Source organism: Cupressus sempervirens, chromosome 3 (assembly GCF_028749045.1).
Source record: "Cupressus sempervirens isolate cs-2001-9-10 chromosome 3, ASM2874904v1, whole genome shotgun sequence".
In the NCBI taxonomy this organism is placed as follows: domain Eukaryota; kingdom Viridiplantae; phylum Streptophyta; class Pinopsida; order Cupressales; family Cupressaceae; genus Cupressus; species Cupressus sempervirens.
The window spans coordinates 516742432-516761575 of NC_143120.1; the positions used below are offsets into that span (position 1 = coordinate 516742432).

The following is a 19144-nucleotide window of genomic DNA, read 5'->3' on the forward strand; positions in this document are numbered from 1 at the left end:
GTAACCACGAGGTGCTTCATTTATTGCTTGCACTATCTCTCTCCAATAAGGTGATCTCACTAGATTGAATGAAACACCATTCGTAATGAGGCAACACCCAATCTTTATGTCAGCAATTTCTCTCTTTTCATTTTCAAATGCCTTATCTAATGGGCCTCTCTTGTGGGATGGGGGTGTTTCTATTTCATCTTCATCCGCATATGGGGTAGGTAGGAAGGGATGTGGTCTAGTGGTTGTTTGAGTGGGTGGTGTTGGTGGTTTTTGCTTTGATTTTTTTTTTTTTGTCTTTGACTCTAACCTATCAGCTTCTTGTTGTTCTTTTAACATGCCTGCTATTTGAGAAGCCGACAACCCCTTTTTACCTCCCTCTGGGGGCCCCTCACACATGCTTATCCCTTGACCTAGTGGGCCTATCAAATGATATTTAACTTGGTAATATGAGCTTCTATATTGGTTTTGGCAAAAATAGCATTTCCATATATACCCTGCTCCTCCAACACATTGCTCAATTCTTGTTGTATACTTCCACAAAGGAGAGCTTTTATCAATTTTAAATCTTTAGGATCCCACCCCACCCATTGAACCCTAACTACTCATTCTATGATTCTTGCAATCTATAAAAAAAATTTTAATTTTTTTTTCAGAACTTATACAAAACTTGATAAAAAATTAGAACAATAAATATAAAAAAAACTAAAAACAAACTATTAAAGAAGCAAAAGGAATGATCAAATGCATACCTGAAACACTCATTATTGATTATTTGAAGTATTTGAGACTCCACAAACAATCTCTACAACCTTCTCTTCAAACTTGCAAAATGGCCACACCAAAATGAGAGAGCAAAATGAGAAAGCAAATGAGAGATTAGATGAATGAAAAGTATCTAATATACCTTCCTTTAGGATTTGAAAAAAGAAACAATAAAATAACTCATTTTAAAATGTTTTGATGGCCACTTTATGGCCTCACATGCCGTGGGTCCTCCCGGATTCGACTGGGTCCACGACGGGTCCAGGAAGAGTTTGTGCTTGGGCCTGTGCATCCGCCTGTGCGGACCTGGGCAGACCCACAGACCCAAGCACGGACCCTGCCCAGACTCGGGCTCAAATCCGGACCCAGATGAATCTGGACCTGAACGTGAGCTCCAGGGTCCAAACCTAGCAACACAGGTATCTTTTCATTAATTATTAAGTTGCATTAATAATAATAATATTTATGTTATTATAATAATGTCATTAAGAGATATTTTTAAAAAGTGTGTCGGAAAGTTTCAAGTGTTGAGTTCTTTTGGGAAACTTCCACAATTTCTCAAGTGGAATTTTTCGGGAAACTTTGCCCAACAAAGGATTATAAATAGGAGTTCATTTCAATGGGAAAAGCATGCTTGAATATTTATTTGCTTTTGTTGCCTTTGTGGCTTTTTCTAAGTTTTGATTTTTGTGCCCTCGTTGAAGTATAAGGGTCTGAATTTTGAGTTGTTTGATTGGATCTACAGTTGAAGTATTGTAGATTCAAATTTGAGATTTTGTTCTGAGTTGGCATTGGCAATTGTGTTGAGGTATACAATTGGTCATTTCTCCTACTGTTTTACTATAGCTAAGGAGATTTCTGTGTTGAAGAATTTCAGTGGCATTGGAAAAAATTATTAAATTTGTACTTGCATTTTGTGTTCGAAGGGATGGGCTGATTATTGAAGTCTACAGGCAACATTTGGTTAGATGAGTTTCAAATTTGCAAAATTGGGAGGCTGCAATTCATTTGGTTGTGCTAAGATTAGAATTTGAAGAGATTGACATCCATCCTGGCATTACATACCAAGTCGCGTTTGATGAGGAAGTTGTCAATTTGTGAATGTATCAAATTATTGAAAGAGTGGAGAATTAATTCTCATATTGGTATTATATATAGTTATGTGCATCTATCCATCTCCAGTTCATTTTCTTGAGTTTCAAGTTCACTTGCCAAGTGTTTGACGAATTGTCAAACATCTGAATAATTGATGTATTTTGAAGTTATAACCAGCTAGGGTTATTATAGATGGCTGGTTTTCTTGACAAAGCATCTACCATGACATTATTCTTTACTTTCACATATTCAATATCAATGTTGAAGGCCTATATCTTACCCACTTCTGTTGTCTCTTATTGAGATCCCTCTAATCTAGAAAGTATCTGACTATTGTGATTGGTACAGACAACAAACTTTGCACCCACTAGATATTGTCGAAACTTGGGTAGGGCGTGCACGATGGCTAGCATTTCTTTATCATAGATGGAGTATAACCATTCGCATTGGGTGAGCTTCTGACTCTCAAAAGCTATTTTGTGTTGGTTATGCATCAATATGGCACCAATGCCCTCCCCGGAGGCATTACACTCCAAGATGAAGGGTTGAATAAAATGTAGTAATGCAAGAACTAGACAAGTACTCATTGCCACGTTCAATTTATTGAAGGTGTATTGTGCCCATTTAATCTGCTGGAACGTAATGGTGCCCTGATTTTTGCAAATATAAGGGGGTCCATTTGAGAAATAATTAGAAGATTTGATACACTGTTCAGATTGGTCAAGTTGGCCATAACCAATTGGATATCCCAGCATCGAGTTGGCAAGACTCGTAGGATTCCAATCTGCGATTTTGGGAACCAATACAATGAACCTTGCCTCGTCAAATCTGTCAATTGTGTGTTGAGCTGAAATAAGCCTTTTACAAATCTCCTATAGTAACTGTACTGTGTAAAGAATCCTCGCAACTCTGAGAGTGCTTTTGGCGACAGCTAATCAAAAATAGCCTGGATCTTTTCTTGGTGAACTTGTTCTTCATCTCTATTGACATCATGTCCCAAGTATAATATTTTTGTCATCCTAAAGTTGCACTTGGGCTGCTTGGCGAACAGCGACTGTGCCTCCATAATTCCATGGACTTCATCCAAATGCCTCAAATGCTCTTCCTATGTTTTACTGCAAATAAGAATGTTATCAAAAAATACTTGCAGAAATTTATGCAATTGTTTGTTGAAGATGCAATTCATGCAAGATTGGAATTTAGCTGGCACGTTTGTTCACCGAAATGGCATTACCAGAAACTCATAATGTCTATAGTAACACCGGAAAGCCGTATTTTCCACATCTTGTTCTCGCATATGGATTTGATGATATCTAGAACAGAGATCTATTTTAGAAAAATAGATTATGCTATGCAACTCATTGAGTAGTTCATTGATCCTTGGAATAGGGTATTTACTCTTGATTTTTTTCTGGTTTAATGCAAGGTAGTCCACACACTTGTGTAATGTCCCATCCTTTTTCACTAGTACCACTGATGATGCAAAGGGGCTAGAATTGAGTCAGATCGATCCCTTGTCAAGCAGTTCACGAATTGTCTTTTCAATCTCATCTTTAAACTTCTTGGGATGGCAGTATGGTGTGGTGATTGTTGGGTGGATATTTTGCAACCAAGGTAAAATCCGGTTGTAAAACAGGATGACCAGCCACAACGTGTGAGACAAAGTCTCTCCTACATTAGAGGGAAGGCTCCCCGTTCTCACCGTTCCTTGGATCAACTCAAGGTAAGCAAGAAGTTTAGAGATTTTGTAAGGGGTGTTACCAATAGTCTTTCCTCTTAGGTTTCAAAAAAGAATCCACTTACCTGTGGAGCGAGTAATGGGCAAGATGAAATCTCTAACTACACTTCTATCTAATAGGTAGAAACGGTGATATCGATAAACCAATACTAAAAGGCTAGTTGAAAGCATACCAGTTTGGCTCTAAGTTCTGTTTTAACCTATTTTATAAGAATAACCTCTACCATTGGGGCACAAAGACTTCCAGAAGTAGGGAATTCTAACTATTTTTTGTGAATTTGAGATGGTAATACAAGCTACAATCAAAACTCCTAGTATATGTATTACCACAACTGCTCCCTGTCAAAGCTTCGATTCCAATTGCTTCTTAAATCACTATGCTCTATCATTGAACACACAATAATAACATGAATCAAAGACAATAGGCACAAATTACAGTCAAAGCTTTTAATTTTCTCTATCATAATTGCTTCCAATCAAAGCTTCGAATCTAATTGTTTCTTTTATTCACTTTTCTCCCAAATTCGTATTACACAATCAAACTTATGCTTGTACAAGTGTGGCAGAGCTTTCTTGCATAGAACAAAAGATGATTTTTAGAATAAGGAGGCACTCCTTTATATAGGAAAAGGAGTTGAGAAAAAGATGGAGACAAAAGTGGGAGCAACTCAACCAACTTTGACCTAGTCTAACTAAAAGAGAAATTATTGGGTTACATGTCATTACACATGTAAGTCGTATTACATGTAATTACATATTTTCATGTAATACATCATCTTCAATTATACACATGAAAGAAGAAGAAGAAAGACGAAAGAGAAATGAAACAATCCTATGGATTGTTCTGAAGAGCCCTATACTTTGCGATGCAATCTCATGATAAAGGATCGACAGTCCCTGTATTTTGCGCCATTCCATTCACCTTGATAACCACGATGTTACGTCTTTTGATAGCCTCTGACTCTCTTTGATGAATCATCCATTGTCATTTGAAAACTTGATGTGATCAAGTTTTTCTTGCCCAAGTTGTCTTGAATTCTCCTTTGTAGATTGGCATATTTGCGAGTCCCCTCACACATAAACTTTCTTGACGGTCTCCGGATGTAAACTTGGAATAACTTTCCATCAACACATTTAACTCTTTTTTTTTGAAAAAAAGTGCTTGGCGCATTCCCACACAAACTCCGGTTCTCAGACAACCATCGTGAAAATGGAGACCAAATGAATTACTGCTTCTTGAGAACCAAAGCATGTCTTCTTGATGGGATATCTCTGCTCTTTGAAGAAGTTTTGATGTATCTTGAAAAGTGTGCCACAACATGAAGATGAAAACATCTTCCAATGAAATTAGATCCATGAAAACTGTTGGATTTGAGTTATAATGATAAATCAATGACAAGTGGGTATTCAAAGTATGGGTTAGATACTTATGGAACACATGTGATTGCTGGAAATGAATCGGAAAGCATATGTATTTGGATGGAAAGGGCCAAAGTCAAACTTAGAAGGATGGATATGCTTTGAAACATGAAATTGGATCACATGGGAATGCGTTGTGAATGAAGACTCTTGATTTTTAAAAAGTGATTTGGGCTTTCAAGATGTCATTGCACGGAAAGTGGATTAAATGTATATGCAACATGTAATGAGAAACAGAAAGTGAGATGACATATGAATGAAATGAAAAATGAGATTACATTTACATGCGAATGATGGATGGGATGAAATACATGTAATTGCATTTGACGAATGAGATGCGAAGTTTTGTGGCATGGAAAGATGGAAATGGAATGTGATGATGCTCTTGTATGAAATGGAAGGTGGAGTGAAGTGAAACATGATCAAGTTCTTGGGAAAGAACTTGCAATTTCTTCCAAGAGAAAAACGGAGAAAACAAGCAAGCAAACAACTGAGAACAAACACAAAATAAACGCATGCCTTTGGTCTTAAACTCAAACATGTCAACAACCAAGTTTCTTTCAAGTGCAAATTCGAATTTGAAATTTGGGAAAATTCTAAAAGTGTGAAAATGAGAGTTTTCATCATTTTTAAAGAAAAATGCACTTTTCGTGGCATACATTTGGACAAGTGTGCAACTTCAAGCTAAAATATCCATGGAAATAGCAATATAAATATGAATTGATGAGCAAGTTTGAAAAAGTCCACTTACTTAGAGATCAAAGAGCCAAAATAGCAAGAATCATAGACTTTAAAGACCAATTCTCCTCCAAATTTGGATTCTCAAACAATAATTTGACTTTTTCCGTACTTGCATTCAACAAATATTAATGAGCAAGGTCAAATTTGACATGAAAATGCCAAATACATGGTCTCCAGACAATAGCATGCATTAAAACTAAAAAATGACCCCTCTTGATCCAAATGTATGGGTTGAAATGCCATTTTTTGAGGTTTTTTAACAAAATTATGACTTTTTTGTGCAGAAAACTTGGCCGTTTTTGCAAAAATTTGGCCGAAAAATGCATGTTTTTGAGTCATTTTTGACTTGTGAATGCAAAACCGACTTTCCCAAATGCTAATACATGGATCCAAATGCAAAAATGTGGCTTCAAAATGCAAAAAAATGGATAAAAATCCCAAGTTTCTGGGCATTTTTAGCAAAAAAGTGATTCATAAAAGGCATGAAATGAAGCTTTTTTGACATCTAAATGCAAAAACGTGTTCTTCAACAGTATATATATGGATTAAAATGCCAAAACGACTTCTATTTGAGTCAAAAAGTGATCAAAACTGCTCCAAATCTGGGCGTTTTTAACAAAAACGTGGGTCAAAAATGCAAAAATATGAGTCATTGTTGTCTTGGATATGCAAAATCATGACCTCAAATGCATATATATGCATTAAAACTTCAAAATGCCCCTTTATGATGGATTTCAAGCCATTGTATGGGCAGATCTAAGCATTTTTTATGGAAAATGTGTTCTTGGAGGAAGAAAACATCAAGTTTATTGCCTTTGAATCTTCGAAAAGGGGTTTTTGGGATGCAAATGCATATGTTATAAGAAAAACTCACCTTTTTGGTGCCATTACACAGTTTCAAACTTTCAAAATAACTTCCAAGGCAAAGCTCACCTTTTTGGTGTCATTGTATATTTAAAAAAAAATGCATGCAAAGTAAACCCACCTATTTGGTACAATGACATATTTTAAAATTGATCTCCAAGGCAAAGCTCACCTTTTTGGTGTCATTTCATATTTTTGCAATATGCATGTCTCACTTTTTTGGTGTGATTGCATATTTAACAATATGCATTTGCATTTTTTTAATGCACTTACATGGATTTTCATTCAAAATCTCACCTTTCAAATGCAATTGCATATTTTCCTTATTTACATGTTGCACACAACTTAAGTGATCAATTAAGTACATGTCAATTTAATTTTGATAAAATATTACTTAAGTGGGACATAAATGATATTTATATTATCATATTAACAATATAATATGTAAATATCATTTAATAAGTAATATTTACTAGAGCATTTGATTTAAATATCTAAAACTAAATTGAACTATATAGTTAATATAGTCACTTAAAGTGAAAAATAGAAAAGAAAACGCAAAAATATAAGAGAAAGTGCACTATAGTTACTTTAAGTGAAAATTTAAATGATAAAGTAACTTAAAAACATAACATAAAGTGAATTTAAGTTGTATTTTTCAAAAAGTGAATGTCAAATTAAAAATATAACATGATATTTTTAATTCGTGTAGTTGCATCAAAAAGGTCAAGTTTTTGGGCACTAAAATGGTGGTATCTTTTGATTGCCAACTCTGGTTAAGCCTAAGATCAAATCGAAGGGAAAACCGAAAGCAATGACTTGAGCAAAACCAAAGGACTAAAAGCCAACAAACACACATTCAAAAATAAGGAAAAGGATGTTGAAGGCTTAAAAAATCAAGCACAAGCTTGACAAACAGAAAAACAAAAAAGACTTTACAAAAGCCTTTAGTAAAAGAGTCCATTATATCAATTGGTACAGATTGGTTGATCAATACTAACCAATTAAATAATGAACTAAACTTAGAGAAATGCGAAACTAATTTGAAAAAGTTTCGTATAGTTACCTACATTTTGTGGTGACAAAATGCAGGACAATTGTGATGACTAGCTTGGTGCCAACTTCTAATTCGATGGTATGCTCAAAACCACAATGGGAGTTATAGTAGGTGGAATGTTTGCAAAAACTGTATCATGTTTATCCAAAAAGTCCTAAAGCTTATCATCTTGATAGTACACCTGTTGCCCTTTTATAGGTTCTTTCGAAATGAAGCATTGTGTTGCCGATGCAACTTCATCATTTTGGAAGATGGCCTTCATTAGTTGGGAGGAAACCTTCTTCGGACCCTCATTTGCAATCCCTCCTCATTTGCAATCCCTCCAAGGACAATATTCTTCCATCAACTACGAAGGAAAAGTCCATCCTTCTTAAAACTTTGTGTACTTGTCTAGAGTTCCCATACACTAGATACCTAGAATAACCTCCATGTCATCTAGATCCACTATAAATAATTCCTCCATCACTATGTGGTTGCCCATGGTAATTCTCAGTTGGGGAACTAGGTGTATGCATGATAAGAGTGTTCCTCTGACCACCTTGAAACATGTGCTTTTGTCGATAAACCCCTTCGCTTTACAATTGACGAGTTTATGAAATTAAGTGTTGGTCTTCTTTAACGTGTTTGAGTTACACACACTTAAGGATATCTACTTGTGCATTGAGAAGATGGATATGAGGTTCATTAAGGACGGGTAGCCCCAAGTTCTTAAAGCAATCTGTAATGATGAGCCGAAGCAGATTTCATTTAGGTGTATGTAGTACTTGGTTCGTCATGAGGATATTGTTGATTGGGCAATAGAGTGCCGAATTATGCCAACACAGGAATATTGAGGAGGCAAAATATCATCCTAATATCCAACAATTAAGGATTAAACACTCTAAAGTGTTCAATGATTTACCTCCTGGTTGGCCACCAGATTGCGAGATTGACATATTATTAAGCTGGAGGAAGGCATTACGTCAATTATGATTACTCCTTACTGCCATCCGAAGAGGCTCAAAGATGAGATTGAGAAGACCATACATGAGCTACTTGATCAGGGGCATATCAGGCCAAGTAAGTCCCCATTCGCTTCTTCAGTTGTTCTGGTGAAAAAGAAGGATGGTACCCTTCGGATGTGCATTGATTATCGGATGCTGAATAAGAGAACCATAAAAAACTGGTATCCCATTCCATGGATTGATGAACTCATTGATGAATTGCATGGGGCAAAGTATTTTTCGAAGATTGATTTGAGGTTCGACTATCATCAAATCCGGGTTAGAGAGCAGGACATTGAGAAGACAACATTCAGGTGTCATTGTGGGCATTTTGAATTTTTGGTCATGCCCTTTGGTCTCACCAATGCTCCTGCCACTTTTCAGTCTACTATAAACAAGGTGTTCCACAGTCAGCTCCACAGGTTTGTGTTGGTCTTCTTTGATGATATTCTGATTATAGTAAGACTTGGGATGATCATGTGGTTCACCTAGATACATTTTTGGGTATCTGGATCAGGCTTCCTTGTATGCCAAAGAGTAAGTGTGCTCTTGGTATGACATAGTTACTTTATTTGGGACATATTATCAGCGTTGATGGAGTTCGTATGGATCCGGATAAGATCCACACTATTAAAGAGTGGCCTACACCAAAGATGCTGATACAGTTACGAGGGTTTATTGGTCTTTGTGCTTTTTATCGTAGGTTTGTGGCCGGTTTCTCATGACATGTTGCACCCTTTACAGATTTGACCCATAAGGGTTCTTTCTAATGGTCAGCACAGGCAGAGGAATGTTTTCAGAAGTTTAAGACTATTATGACTTCATGTCCAGTGTTGGTCTTGCTTGATTTCTCCAAGCCTTTCGATTTGCATTGTGATGCTTCCGGAGAGGGTATTGGTGCTATTTTATCCTAGGATCAACATCCCATTGTTTTTGAGAGCAAGAAATTGTGGGGTCCTGAGAGAACTTTCAGTGTTTATGATAAGGAAATGTTAACTATCATGCACGCTTTGGCTAAATTCAGGCAATATTTGGTGAGCAACAAGTTCTGCATTAAAACTGATCATAATAGCCTGAGACATTTCTTGGGACAAAGAGATCTAAATGAAAGGCAGCAGTAATGGGTCAGCAAGCTACAGTCTTATGATTTTGATATCTCCTATATCAAAGGGACTCAAAATGTAGTTGCGGATCCTCTTTCGAGGAGACCTCACTTGTGTGTAGTTTCTGATATTTTAGAGGATTGGAGGCATTTAATTGTAGCTGAATACGTCAAGGATCAGTGGGGAACAGGTATTGTAGATCGCAGTATTCAGGGTGACAGATATTCACTTTCAGGTGAGTTTATTATCTACAAGGGGCGGATTTATCTCATTCTAGAGTCAGTGGTGCATAAGATGATTTTACAAGCATTCCACGATTCTCCTATGGCTGGTCATCCGGGGTTTTTTAAGACTTATAGACAGGTTCGTGAGAGATTTACATGGAAGGGGTTGAAAAATGATGTTCATCACTATGTCCGAGAATGTTTGGTTTGTCAGTAGAACAGACACAAACACATATATCCTGTTGGTTTATTACAGCCACTTCCTATTCCTAAAGGGAAGTGGGAGGGGATCTCCATGGACTTCATCGTGGGGTTGCCTAAAGCCCAAGGGCAGGATTGTATATATGTGGTAGTAGATATACTCACAAAGTATGCTCATTTCTTCCCTATAACCATTACCTGTTCAGCTGTGCAGTTGGCTGAATTATTTTTCAGAGAGATCTTCAGGTTGCATGGTTTACCTAAAACCATTGTGAGTGACTGTGACAATAGATTTATGAGCCATTTTTGATAGGAGATTTTTAGATTGTTTGGGACTAAGTTGACTCCTAGCACTAGCTACCATCCAAAGACTGAAATAGTGAACAAGTGGGTTGAGGGTTATTTGTGAAATTATGTCTCTTCTCAGTAGAAGGCGTGGGTAAAATGGATTCAGATATGTGAATAATATTACAATTCCACTCATCACATGACTATACAGATGTCCCCGTTTAGAGCTCTATATGGTTATGATCCACCCAGTTTTGTGGATTTGTTATGTGGTGATAGTAGAGTACCGAGTGCCGGGGAGTTGCTATAGGACAGTCAAGATGTAGTAAGGACTTTGAAAGATAATATTCAAAGGGCTTAGAATCAACAAAAGCAATATACTGATCAAAAGAGAACAATTCGAACTTATGAGGTAGGGGACATGGTCTACTTGATGTTGCAATTGTATCGTTAGTGTTCGATCAAGAAGAGTGGAGCTGAGAAACTTAAGCCGCGATATTATGGACCCTTTCGGATTGTGTGGCAGGTTGGTGAGGTAGTATATGAGTTGCAGTTGCCTGTTGATAGCAAAGTTCATAATGTGTTTCATGTTTCATGCCTCAAAGGGGCCTTGGGTCATCATGTGAGAGCTTCTCCTATTTTGACTCCATTGGATGACGAAGGGAGATTGGAGTTTATTCCAGAAGCTATACTTGACACTAGAGAAAGACAATTGTGACGGAGGACCATATGTGAGTTTTTGGTTAAGTGGTAGAATCTTCTAGATGAGGATACTAACTGGGAGCCTGAAGATATTCTACAACATTCCAGACTTTGATGCTTGAGGACAAGCAATCTTGGGGAGGGAGGACTGTAATGTCCCCGATTTAGTAGGTCTCCAGAGTGTGGGTTTGTCAACTCATTATCGTGATCCTCGTGAGCTGATGTCTGGTTTTGGGGGTCTTTATCATGAGATTGCTATTTTTGGACTTAGTATTTTTAGTAAGTTACTTTTGGTCGGTTGTTATTTTTGGTTTCAATAGTTTAGGCAGGAGGGTTCTCTAATTTTGGATATTTGATCTTTCTAGGATTCTTTATTGAAGTCTTTTATCGGCAAACTTGCTGGCTTAATAATGATTTAATTCACATTTAATAAGAATAAGTACTTTATATTATAAAGTGTTATAACTGTATATTATAAAGTTTCTTTTTAAGCGGAAGGTGTGAGAGTGAAGCTGGATGGCTCAATTTGTGTTATAAATACAACTTTTTGTTGAGGAGAGATCGTCTTGAATATTATATTTTATTTGCTCATATCATCTGCCTGAGGGTTTCTGAGAATTTCTGAGTATCATCATTGGTAATTGTGTTGGAGTTAACAATTATCACAGCTCTCCAACTGTAATTACGGTGGCTACGAGGAATAGGACTTCTAAAGAAATTGATTGATATACACTGGAAATCGATTGAGAATTCGGTAACTTTTGTTTCTTTGCTGAGATTCTGTGTTTGGTGATATCTACTAGCTTGACGTCAAGATTGGAGTTTGGACAAATTGATTGAAGATTTATATCTCAGTCGGATTTGTATTGGATGGTCCCTTGAAACTGATCATCAACACTTGGTGCATTGAGAGGGAAATTGAATGATCAGATTACTTGCTGCAGCTAAGGTTCTGGAACACGTGAGAAGAAAGGATCATTGTTGGTCAACAATCAAGCAATCGACATCTACACTAGTCAAATCCCGCGGCCTCCCCCTTGCATTGCCTGATTCTATTGGGCGTCCACATTCTGCTAGCTGATTATCCTTGGAGTTAAAATATGTTGTTTGGCATCACTAAATTAGTGCTGAGGAAATCGGGTCAGCAGTTGGAAGGTTTTACATTGTATTGGAGCTTTCATTGTCAGTTTTGTGGCCGGAATTGGATACTGAAATCAGGTTCTAAAATTAATAAATTTATTATTAATTTCGACCCAAAAGAAATTGTTTGCTTGATCAATTAATTCAAGTTATTTTCAAGAATTGTTTAGCTTTAATGTTTTTGCATCCTCAATTGAATTAAAAAAAAACATAAAACATTACATTCCAAAAAACAAAAAGGATAGACATATACCACCAGAAACAGACTTGGGATCTTTACAGTTGTCGAAGATTACTACAACACTTTGTCCTTGGAGGGTTCTCTGTATCCTAAAAACTGTGCACCTTGGGCTATCGGCAAGAGCAATGGTGCCCCATTGTACCAATGTGGCGATCCTCTTTGTAGGGTTTAAGCTAACCTCCTTTGGAATCTCCTGTTTGTGATCTCCTTTGAGTGTCGAACCCTCCTGTTCTTCCTCACCGTCTGATATGACCTCAATATTTTTCCTTTCCCTAAACAGATGTGCCTTGGTTCCCACTACTCTTTATAGTTGAAACATAATTTTTTCCTCTTGAGTTCTTGTCTAGTAGCTTCATCCAACGTAGGCTTCCTCGGCAGGGGTTTGTTGTCTATTTCCTTCAAAGCCAATGGTGGTTTGGTGTGCAACTCTGAGAAGATGAGGCTAATGATGATGCCATGCTTTGATCCTTCTTAATAGCCTCTGAGAGGGTGAGGGGATTGAAACCTTTTACTAATCCCCTTAGTGGTTTTGTTAAGCATCCATGAATAGCATGGTTCACTATCTCTCTAAGATGTTCGTAACCAATATAGAGTCTTTGAAACTCTGTGATGTAATTGTCCATTGATCTGTGTTGCCTTAGCTATGCTAGTTCTTTTAAATTGAGTTTTGGATCTTTTCCATCAAACCGATCTATCAGTCTTTCTGTGAACTCAACATAAGTGTTTACTTGGCCATGTCCAAGAGTAACCATGTTGTGATGCCACCATTCATTCGCTGCTCCCTCTAGATGGAGTGTGACAAATTTAATTGCTTCCTCTTCGTGCATCAGATTGAGATGGAAGCAGGTGTCATCTTTCTTTACCCATGCCTGTGCAGATATTGATCTAGATTCATCAATGTCGACAGATTCACCTTACATAACTTTCTTTTGAGATCATCATTGAAATAACCACGATTGCCACCACACGAGTACCTCATTCTTAATTCAACATAATCAGTGTAAGATATATCCCCTTCCATATTTGCATTCCTCTAATCTTCCCATAACTGTTATTGCATTTCATCAAAGGTTGGTTCCCTTTCTCTATGAGGTGCTTTTGTTCGTGGAGCGAAAGTTGGCACAGAGGGTTGAGAACTTGTCGGATGAGGATTTGCCTATTTGGTAACTGAGTCATTGCTGTGACCATTATGCTCACTGGATATTTTGCCTTTAGCTAGTTTTTGTAATGTTTCTTCCATGAGTCGTTGAGTGTCATCAATTATGCCCAATCGCTTAGTAATGTTATGACTTCGAGGACGATAAGATCTTGAGAATCTCTCATTCTATCAACTCAATGGTATGCCTTCGTTTCTGGCGATAACTTTCATTCACTGTCCATAGGCTAGAGAGATCATTGGCTTTGATACCATCGTAATGTTTTAGTGTACTACTGTATTTGAAACTCTATCCCATGCCAATAACACCCCACAAAGATGGTGTACGGTAGGATAAGAAGTGGATGTCCAAGGAGGCCTTACAGATGACTCAGTTTAGCGTACAAAATTCCCTCCCAATTTTGGCGTATAGTGTTTAGAAGCGATGTACGATATACGATATAGCACCATGGCATATGAGGAGGGAAGTTGCCATACGGTATGCAAGGTTATTGTCGTACAGTTTTGGCAATGTATGGCTACCATATGCTGGGCTATGTGGGTTTGATGTACGGTGGGGTATGTTGGAGAAGGAATGGTGGTCATACGATGTGTGGACGAGGGGGGCAAATGGTGTGCGAGAAAAGGCATATTTTCATAGTATGATGATGTGAAGGGGTTAGGATGTACGTATATCAAGGATTTCCAACCAATGTTGCCAATGGTTATGAGTGGCTTGTTTCTAGTCAATCTTATTGCCAGAAGTAATTGCGAAGTATTGGTTATGTCATTGAATATAATACACATAAAAAAAATGCCAAATACGGAATGCGCAAACTTTTAAAGATATATAATGTCGCCCAAGAGATATATTTATAAACAATGATGGTGCTCCAAAGGTGACAGTTTCAAAGCAAAGTAATATAGAGAATGGAATAGGATGAGGGTTGAGTCCCATTGAAATTGTAATAGCCAACTAGGGAAGATCTTTCACTTACAAAATGGCAAACAATAGCAGAACTCCCACAAGAATACGTAGTACAAAATAAGAAATTCAGTTGCATACCCTAAAACAAATCAACCTGATAGACATATGTACCCTCTTGAGGGAGAAAATAAGTGCTGATACAAGACATGGAAAAAACCTACAAAATGATGAAAATAGTAATGGGTCTGATATATACTAAATCAACCGGTCCCATAAACAAAGTTTTTAATATCTAATTCTATTTTATGACGGGAACATTACATCAATCCCATCCTAGTTACCGATGCCTTGTCAATGCACTTGCGGCTGGGTCTAGTTTCAACCAAAAATATTAATCATGTTCTTGTAAGTCTCCTCTTAAGTAAAAGGGGTGATATCTAGGTGCAATTGAAATTGTAGCGAGTGTGCATGATGAATTTTCTTCTCCATTACTGTCATGTACCACCTCATCAACTGCATACTTAGGTTTGGGCTCCTCTACTTGTCAATCCTCATCAGACATCACCTCTATGTAATGATCTTGTCCCTTTCCCAAACTCCTATGACTTTGCTCCCATGTTTCAATTCATCCCGTGTTTCTTCCACCTTGGTAGATTTTGGAGGTGTGGCCTTGGGTTGGAGAATGCCCTTGTGGAATGGCTTCTTGTGCTGTCCTAATGGTACTCAATTGGAGTACAACTTGTGCTTTTTCATGAACTTCCCCAAATTCAATGCCCTTCCAATAGAATTCTGCAGAGATGTTGGCTCAAAGTTTGACAAATTCTTGGTTGATACATTACATTACTGCTCAGTTTTGGTGTAAGGTACATAATATGGAAGTGAATAGTGATTTTTTGAATGCATATTTGGAAGAGGAAGTACTAATGGAGCATCCTTAGGGATTCTATATTCCTGAGAAGGAATATCTGATGTTTAAGTTGATGAAGTCCATTTATGGATTGAAGCAAGCTTTGCTGGTCTGTGGTATATCAAAATTGATTAGGACAATTGAGATTCAACATTCAATAGATGTCCATTTTACATGAATTTCTATGAAAGCAATGGTGGTGAAATTGCATATATCAAGGGTTTGCTATCATTGATCATGTGGCAAAGCAATTCTAGTGGTGAAATTTGATCTCTCTTCTGCTTTTGACTATACTGATTAGGTTTCCTTCATTGTTCTTTTCTTGCAGGGTTTTGGACAATTAGTCATTGTATTTTGATATTTCAAATGAAGTCGGCATAAACCTTGTAAAAGAATTCAGGATGAGTGATTCCTACTTTACACCTATGGAGGTTGGGCTGATACCATTGAGCTTAAGGGTAGCTTTATTGGTTAGTAAAATATTATAGACATGTTTACTTACCAACATAATCATCTAAATGATATTTGGTTCTTTCAGGTAACTCTTTCAATTTATATCAAAATTGAAATTAGATTCTTACCAAGCAACCAAAAATGTGCTTAAAGGGATACTGAAAAATATCCTACAAATGAAATGCATCTATTGAAGTGTAATAACAGAAGCAGAAGGCTCAAAAGGTTTTAGGTTAAGGATATTTTTAGATGATTTGCAGATACAATACTTTCAGCTCCCTCTTTCTTGCACTAAGCAAAGTATCTTGAAGTCAGCAAAGTATCTGGTAAAAGCTAAAAATCACAGAAGCTCAACACCATTGGATAAGAGAAATGCTTCATGAGAGAGTAGTTTGTTTTTGTTTTTGTTAGGTAATTATAATTGGTGGAGAAGTCTTATTGTCTTTTCAAGTTAATTACAATAAGGAAGATGAAACAATCTTTTATCTTTCACTAGGAGCTAGAACAACATTTATTTTTTGGCAGGAGTCTGAATGCTAAAATATATCTACAAAATTCCAATCGCTCTCATACTTTTCTATTTTGCATAGCAATCGAATGTGTTGGTAGCATGATACAGCTCAATCTTTCACACTAGAGTGAAGACATCATCATCCCTTTTTTATTGAAATAGGAATTTGACAAATTATTTGTGTAATCATTTATTTTTGTAGGTTCCAATGGTGACAACAGAGTCTGGTTTACAATACAAAGATATTAAGAATGGGGCTGGACCGAGTCCACCGGTTGGATTTCAGGTTAGCTCATTATATTCCCATGCATGGCTAAGGTTATCAAGGATGTTAAATTCAAGAAAATTATATTATCTTTAACAAACTTAAAATAGACCTTTGATTTCTTAAGGGAAAAGTGTTTCTTCAAATTTTTTGTAGAGATATTATGAGATATGACTTCAATATTGTGCTTATGTTAAAAAATGAAGCAATGGATAACAAATAAGACTTGGTTTAAATTAGAAATCCTAGATTGGGGACTACTAATTTAACTTTGAAAGCATCTTGTTATGCATAATGGTAGTAAAAAATTTGGTGGGATTTTATGATTTTAAGAATAATATGTCAAATAGAATCTTGTGTGTTGCGTTCCCCACTAACCTTGCATACCAACATGTAGCAATTAGCATTCACAGCATTAGGTCACTTTGTGATGCAAGACATGTTTGCGAATTACAATGCAACAAAGATGTTATATTAATTTTTGGCCTAGGTTTTTGGAAGAAAAATGCAATTAATTACAAGTTTTCTAAATTAATATTTTCCGGACAAGTTGTTTACAAATAATTATTTGATTAAACTGAATATTTCATCTTAATAAAGTGACTTGACTTTTGGACCAAAAATAAATTGATATGAATTCATATTTAAGGAGTTGAAAAGGTATATTATAAAAAAGTGGTTTTAGAAATTAAATTCTGAATAATTCCAAGAGAGTTTTAAAAGGAGTATTGAGAAAGCTCATTTTGTCACTCTTGGTTACACATTTTGGTGAAATCCTCTTTAGAAGTCTTAAAGAGTGTTCAATTATTCTTCCTAGGTTTGAAATCTTAAGGCGAGTATTCATTTCGTGGATGAAAACCCAACCAATTATTATTATGTGATTCATGTAGAGTCATATTTTGTTGTGCTAAACTCAGTAGTTTTCCAATTGCTGCATTCAGAACTATAACTGAAGTATTTGGTCAAATAGTTGTCACACACTCTCTAATACTTAAGAATATATATACAATCAGAATGGTCTTTTTCATTTGTTTTCCTTCGAATACCACATTAAAGTGGAAAGAATTAACATGTAAAAATAGCACCATGGCAAACAGCTGAGATTAACGTTTAGTGTGCAAATACATTAAACACAGTAACACCAAGTCTTTCACGTTATTCAGCAAACAATATGATATGTAATCTGGCCTGGTAACTGCAATGGAAATCAGAGGGAAAGTAAATAACAGACCCGCGTTTAATGGTGGGCGTTAGAAGATGTTGAACTGAAGGAGTGAACCTGACGCCAATGCTGGAGCTTTCCCACGGATCCTCTCTGGGATAATCCATCTGTCAATTGCTTGTGGAGTTAGCCAGCACCCGTGAGTGGTGAGAATAGACCCAATCCATGGCTAATCTGCTATGTTGAATGTCCTTAGCAAGGGTGGATTTCCACTTGTGTATCTTCCTGCTGGTGAATGTTTCAGACGTTCCAATTGGAGGGTATTTGGCTGCCATGATTTCCTATAGCTGGTAATGTTCAGACTTATAACCTGCCTCTAGCAAGGAAGTATGGCTTCTTCTGGTTTCTTAGCAATGTCGTCCAAACATAGAATGCTGAGGGAACTGCAATGGAAATCAGAGGGAAAGTAAATAACAGACCCGCGTTTAATGGTGGGCGTTAGAAGATGTTGAACTGAAGGAGTGAACCTGACGCCAATGCTGGAGCTTTCCCACGGATCCTCTCTGGGATAATCCATCTGTCAATTGCTTGTGGAGTTAGCCAGCACCCGTGAGTGGTGAGAATAGACCTAATCCATGGCTAATCTGCTATGTTGAATGTCCTTAGCAAGGGCGGATTTCCACTTGTGTATCTTCCTGCTGGTGAATGTTTCAGACGTTCCAATTGGAGGGTATTTGGCTGCCATGATTTCCTATAGCTGGTAATGTTCAGACTTATAACCTGCCTCTAGCAAGGAAGTATGGCTTCTTCTGGTTTCTTAGCAATGTCGTCCAAACATAGAATGCTGAGGGAGACACAATACAGACAGTAGTGTTTGGAATGCCGTCCCTTTTCCAACGTTTTCAATCTACAAATATGGAACTCACGGACCCAGCCTTATTGGTTTTACTATTCACACATCTTCCTTCTGCCTAGACGTCTATTCCTTAGATTTAAATCAGATAATGAACTCCACTAATATTGCTTGGAATTTAGATTTCTTACCTCCAACTACATTTAATAGCCATCCTTGCCGATTTCTGCCAATGCTGTAAATTCCAAATAGAGAAACTTGGGGTGACGTCCAAATCTCTCAGAAACTAAACTCGAGGGGTTTCGTCCTCAGAGTTTATCAAACCAGTCACATTAAAACAACCAGAAAATGAAGTGCATGTTTTCATCACTTCTTGTGTGT

The 19144-nt window shown here is 37.0% G+C and overlaps 1 protein-coding gene across 3 annotated transcripts in view; it reads left to right on the forward strand.

Moving 5' to 3' along the window:
* The window catches only part of LOC149567443 (FKBP-like peptidyl-prolyl cis-trans isomerase family protein), a 272211-nt gene that overhangs the window by 76847 nt on the left and 176220 nt on the right, over nt 1–19144 (forward strand). For all 3 annotated transcript variants that reach the window (XM_089820635.1, XM_089820634.1, XM_089820633.1), the window contains one exon: nt 16686–16769. In XM_089820635.1, coding sequence (XP_089676761.1) covers nt 16686–16769 — 84 coding nt within the window. The remainder of the gene's footprint in view (nt 1–16685; nt 16770–19144) is intronic.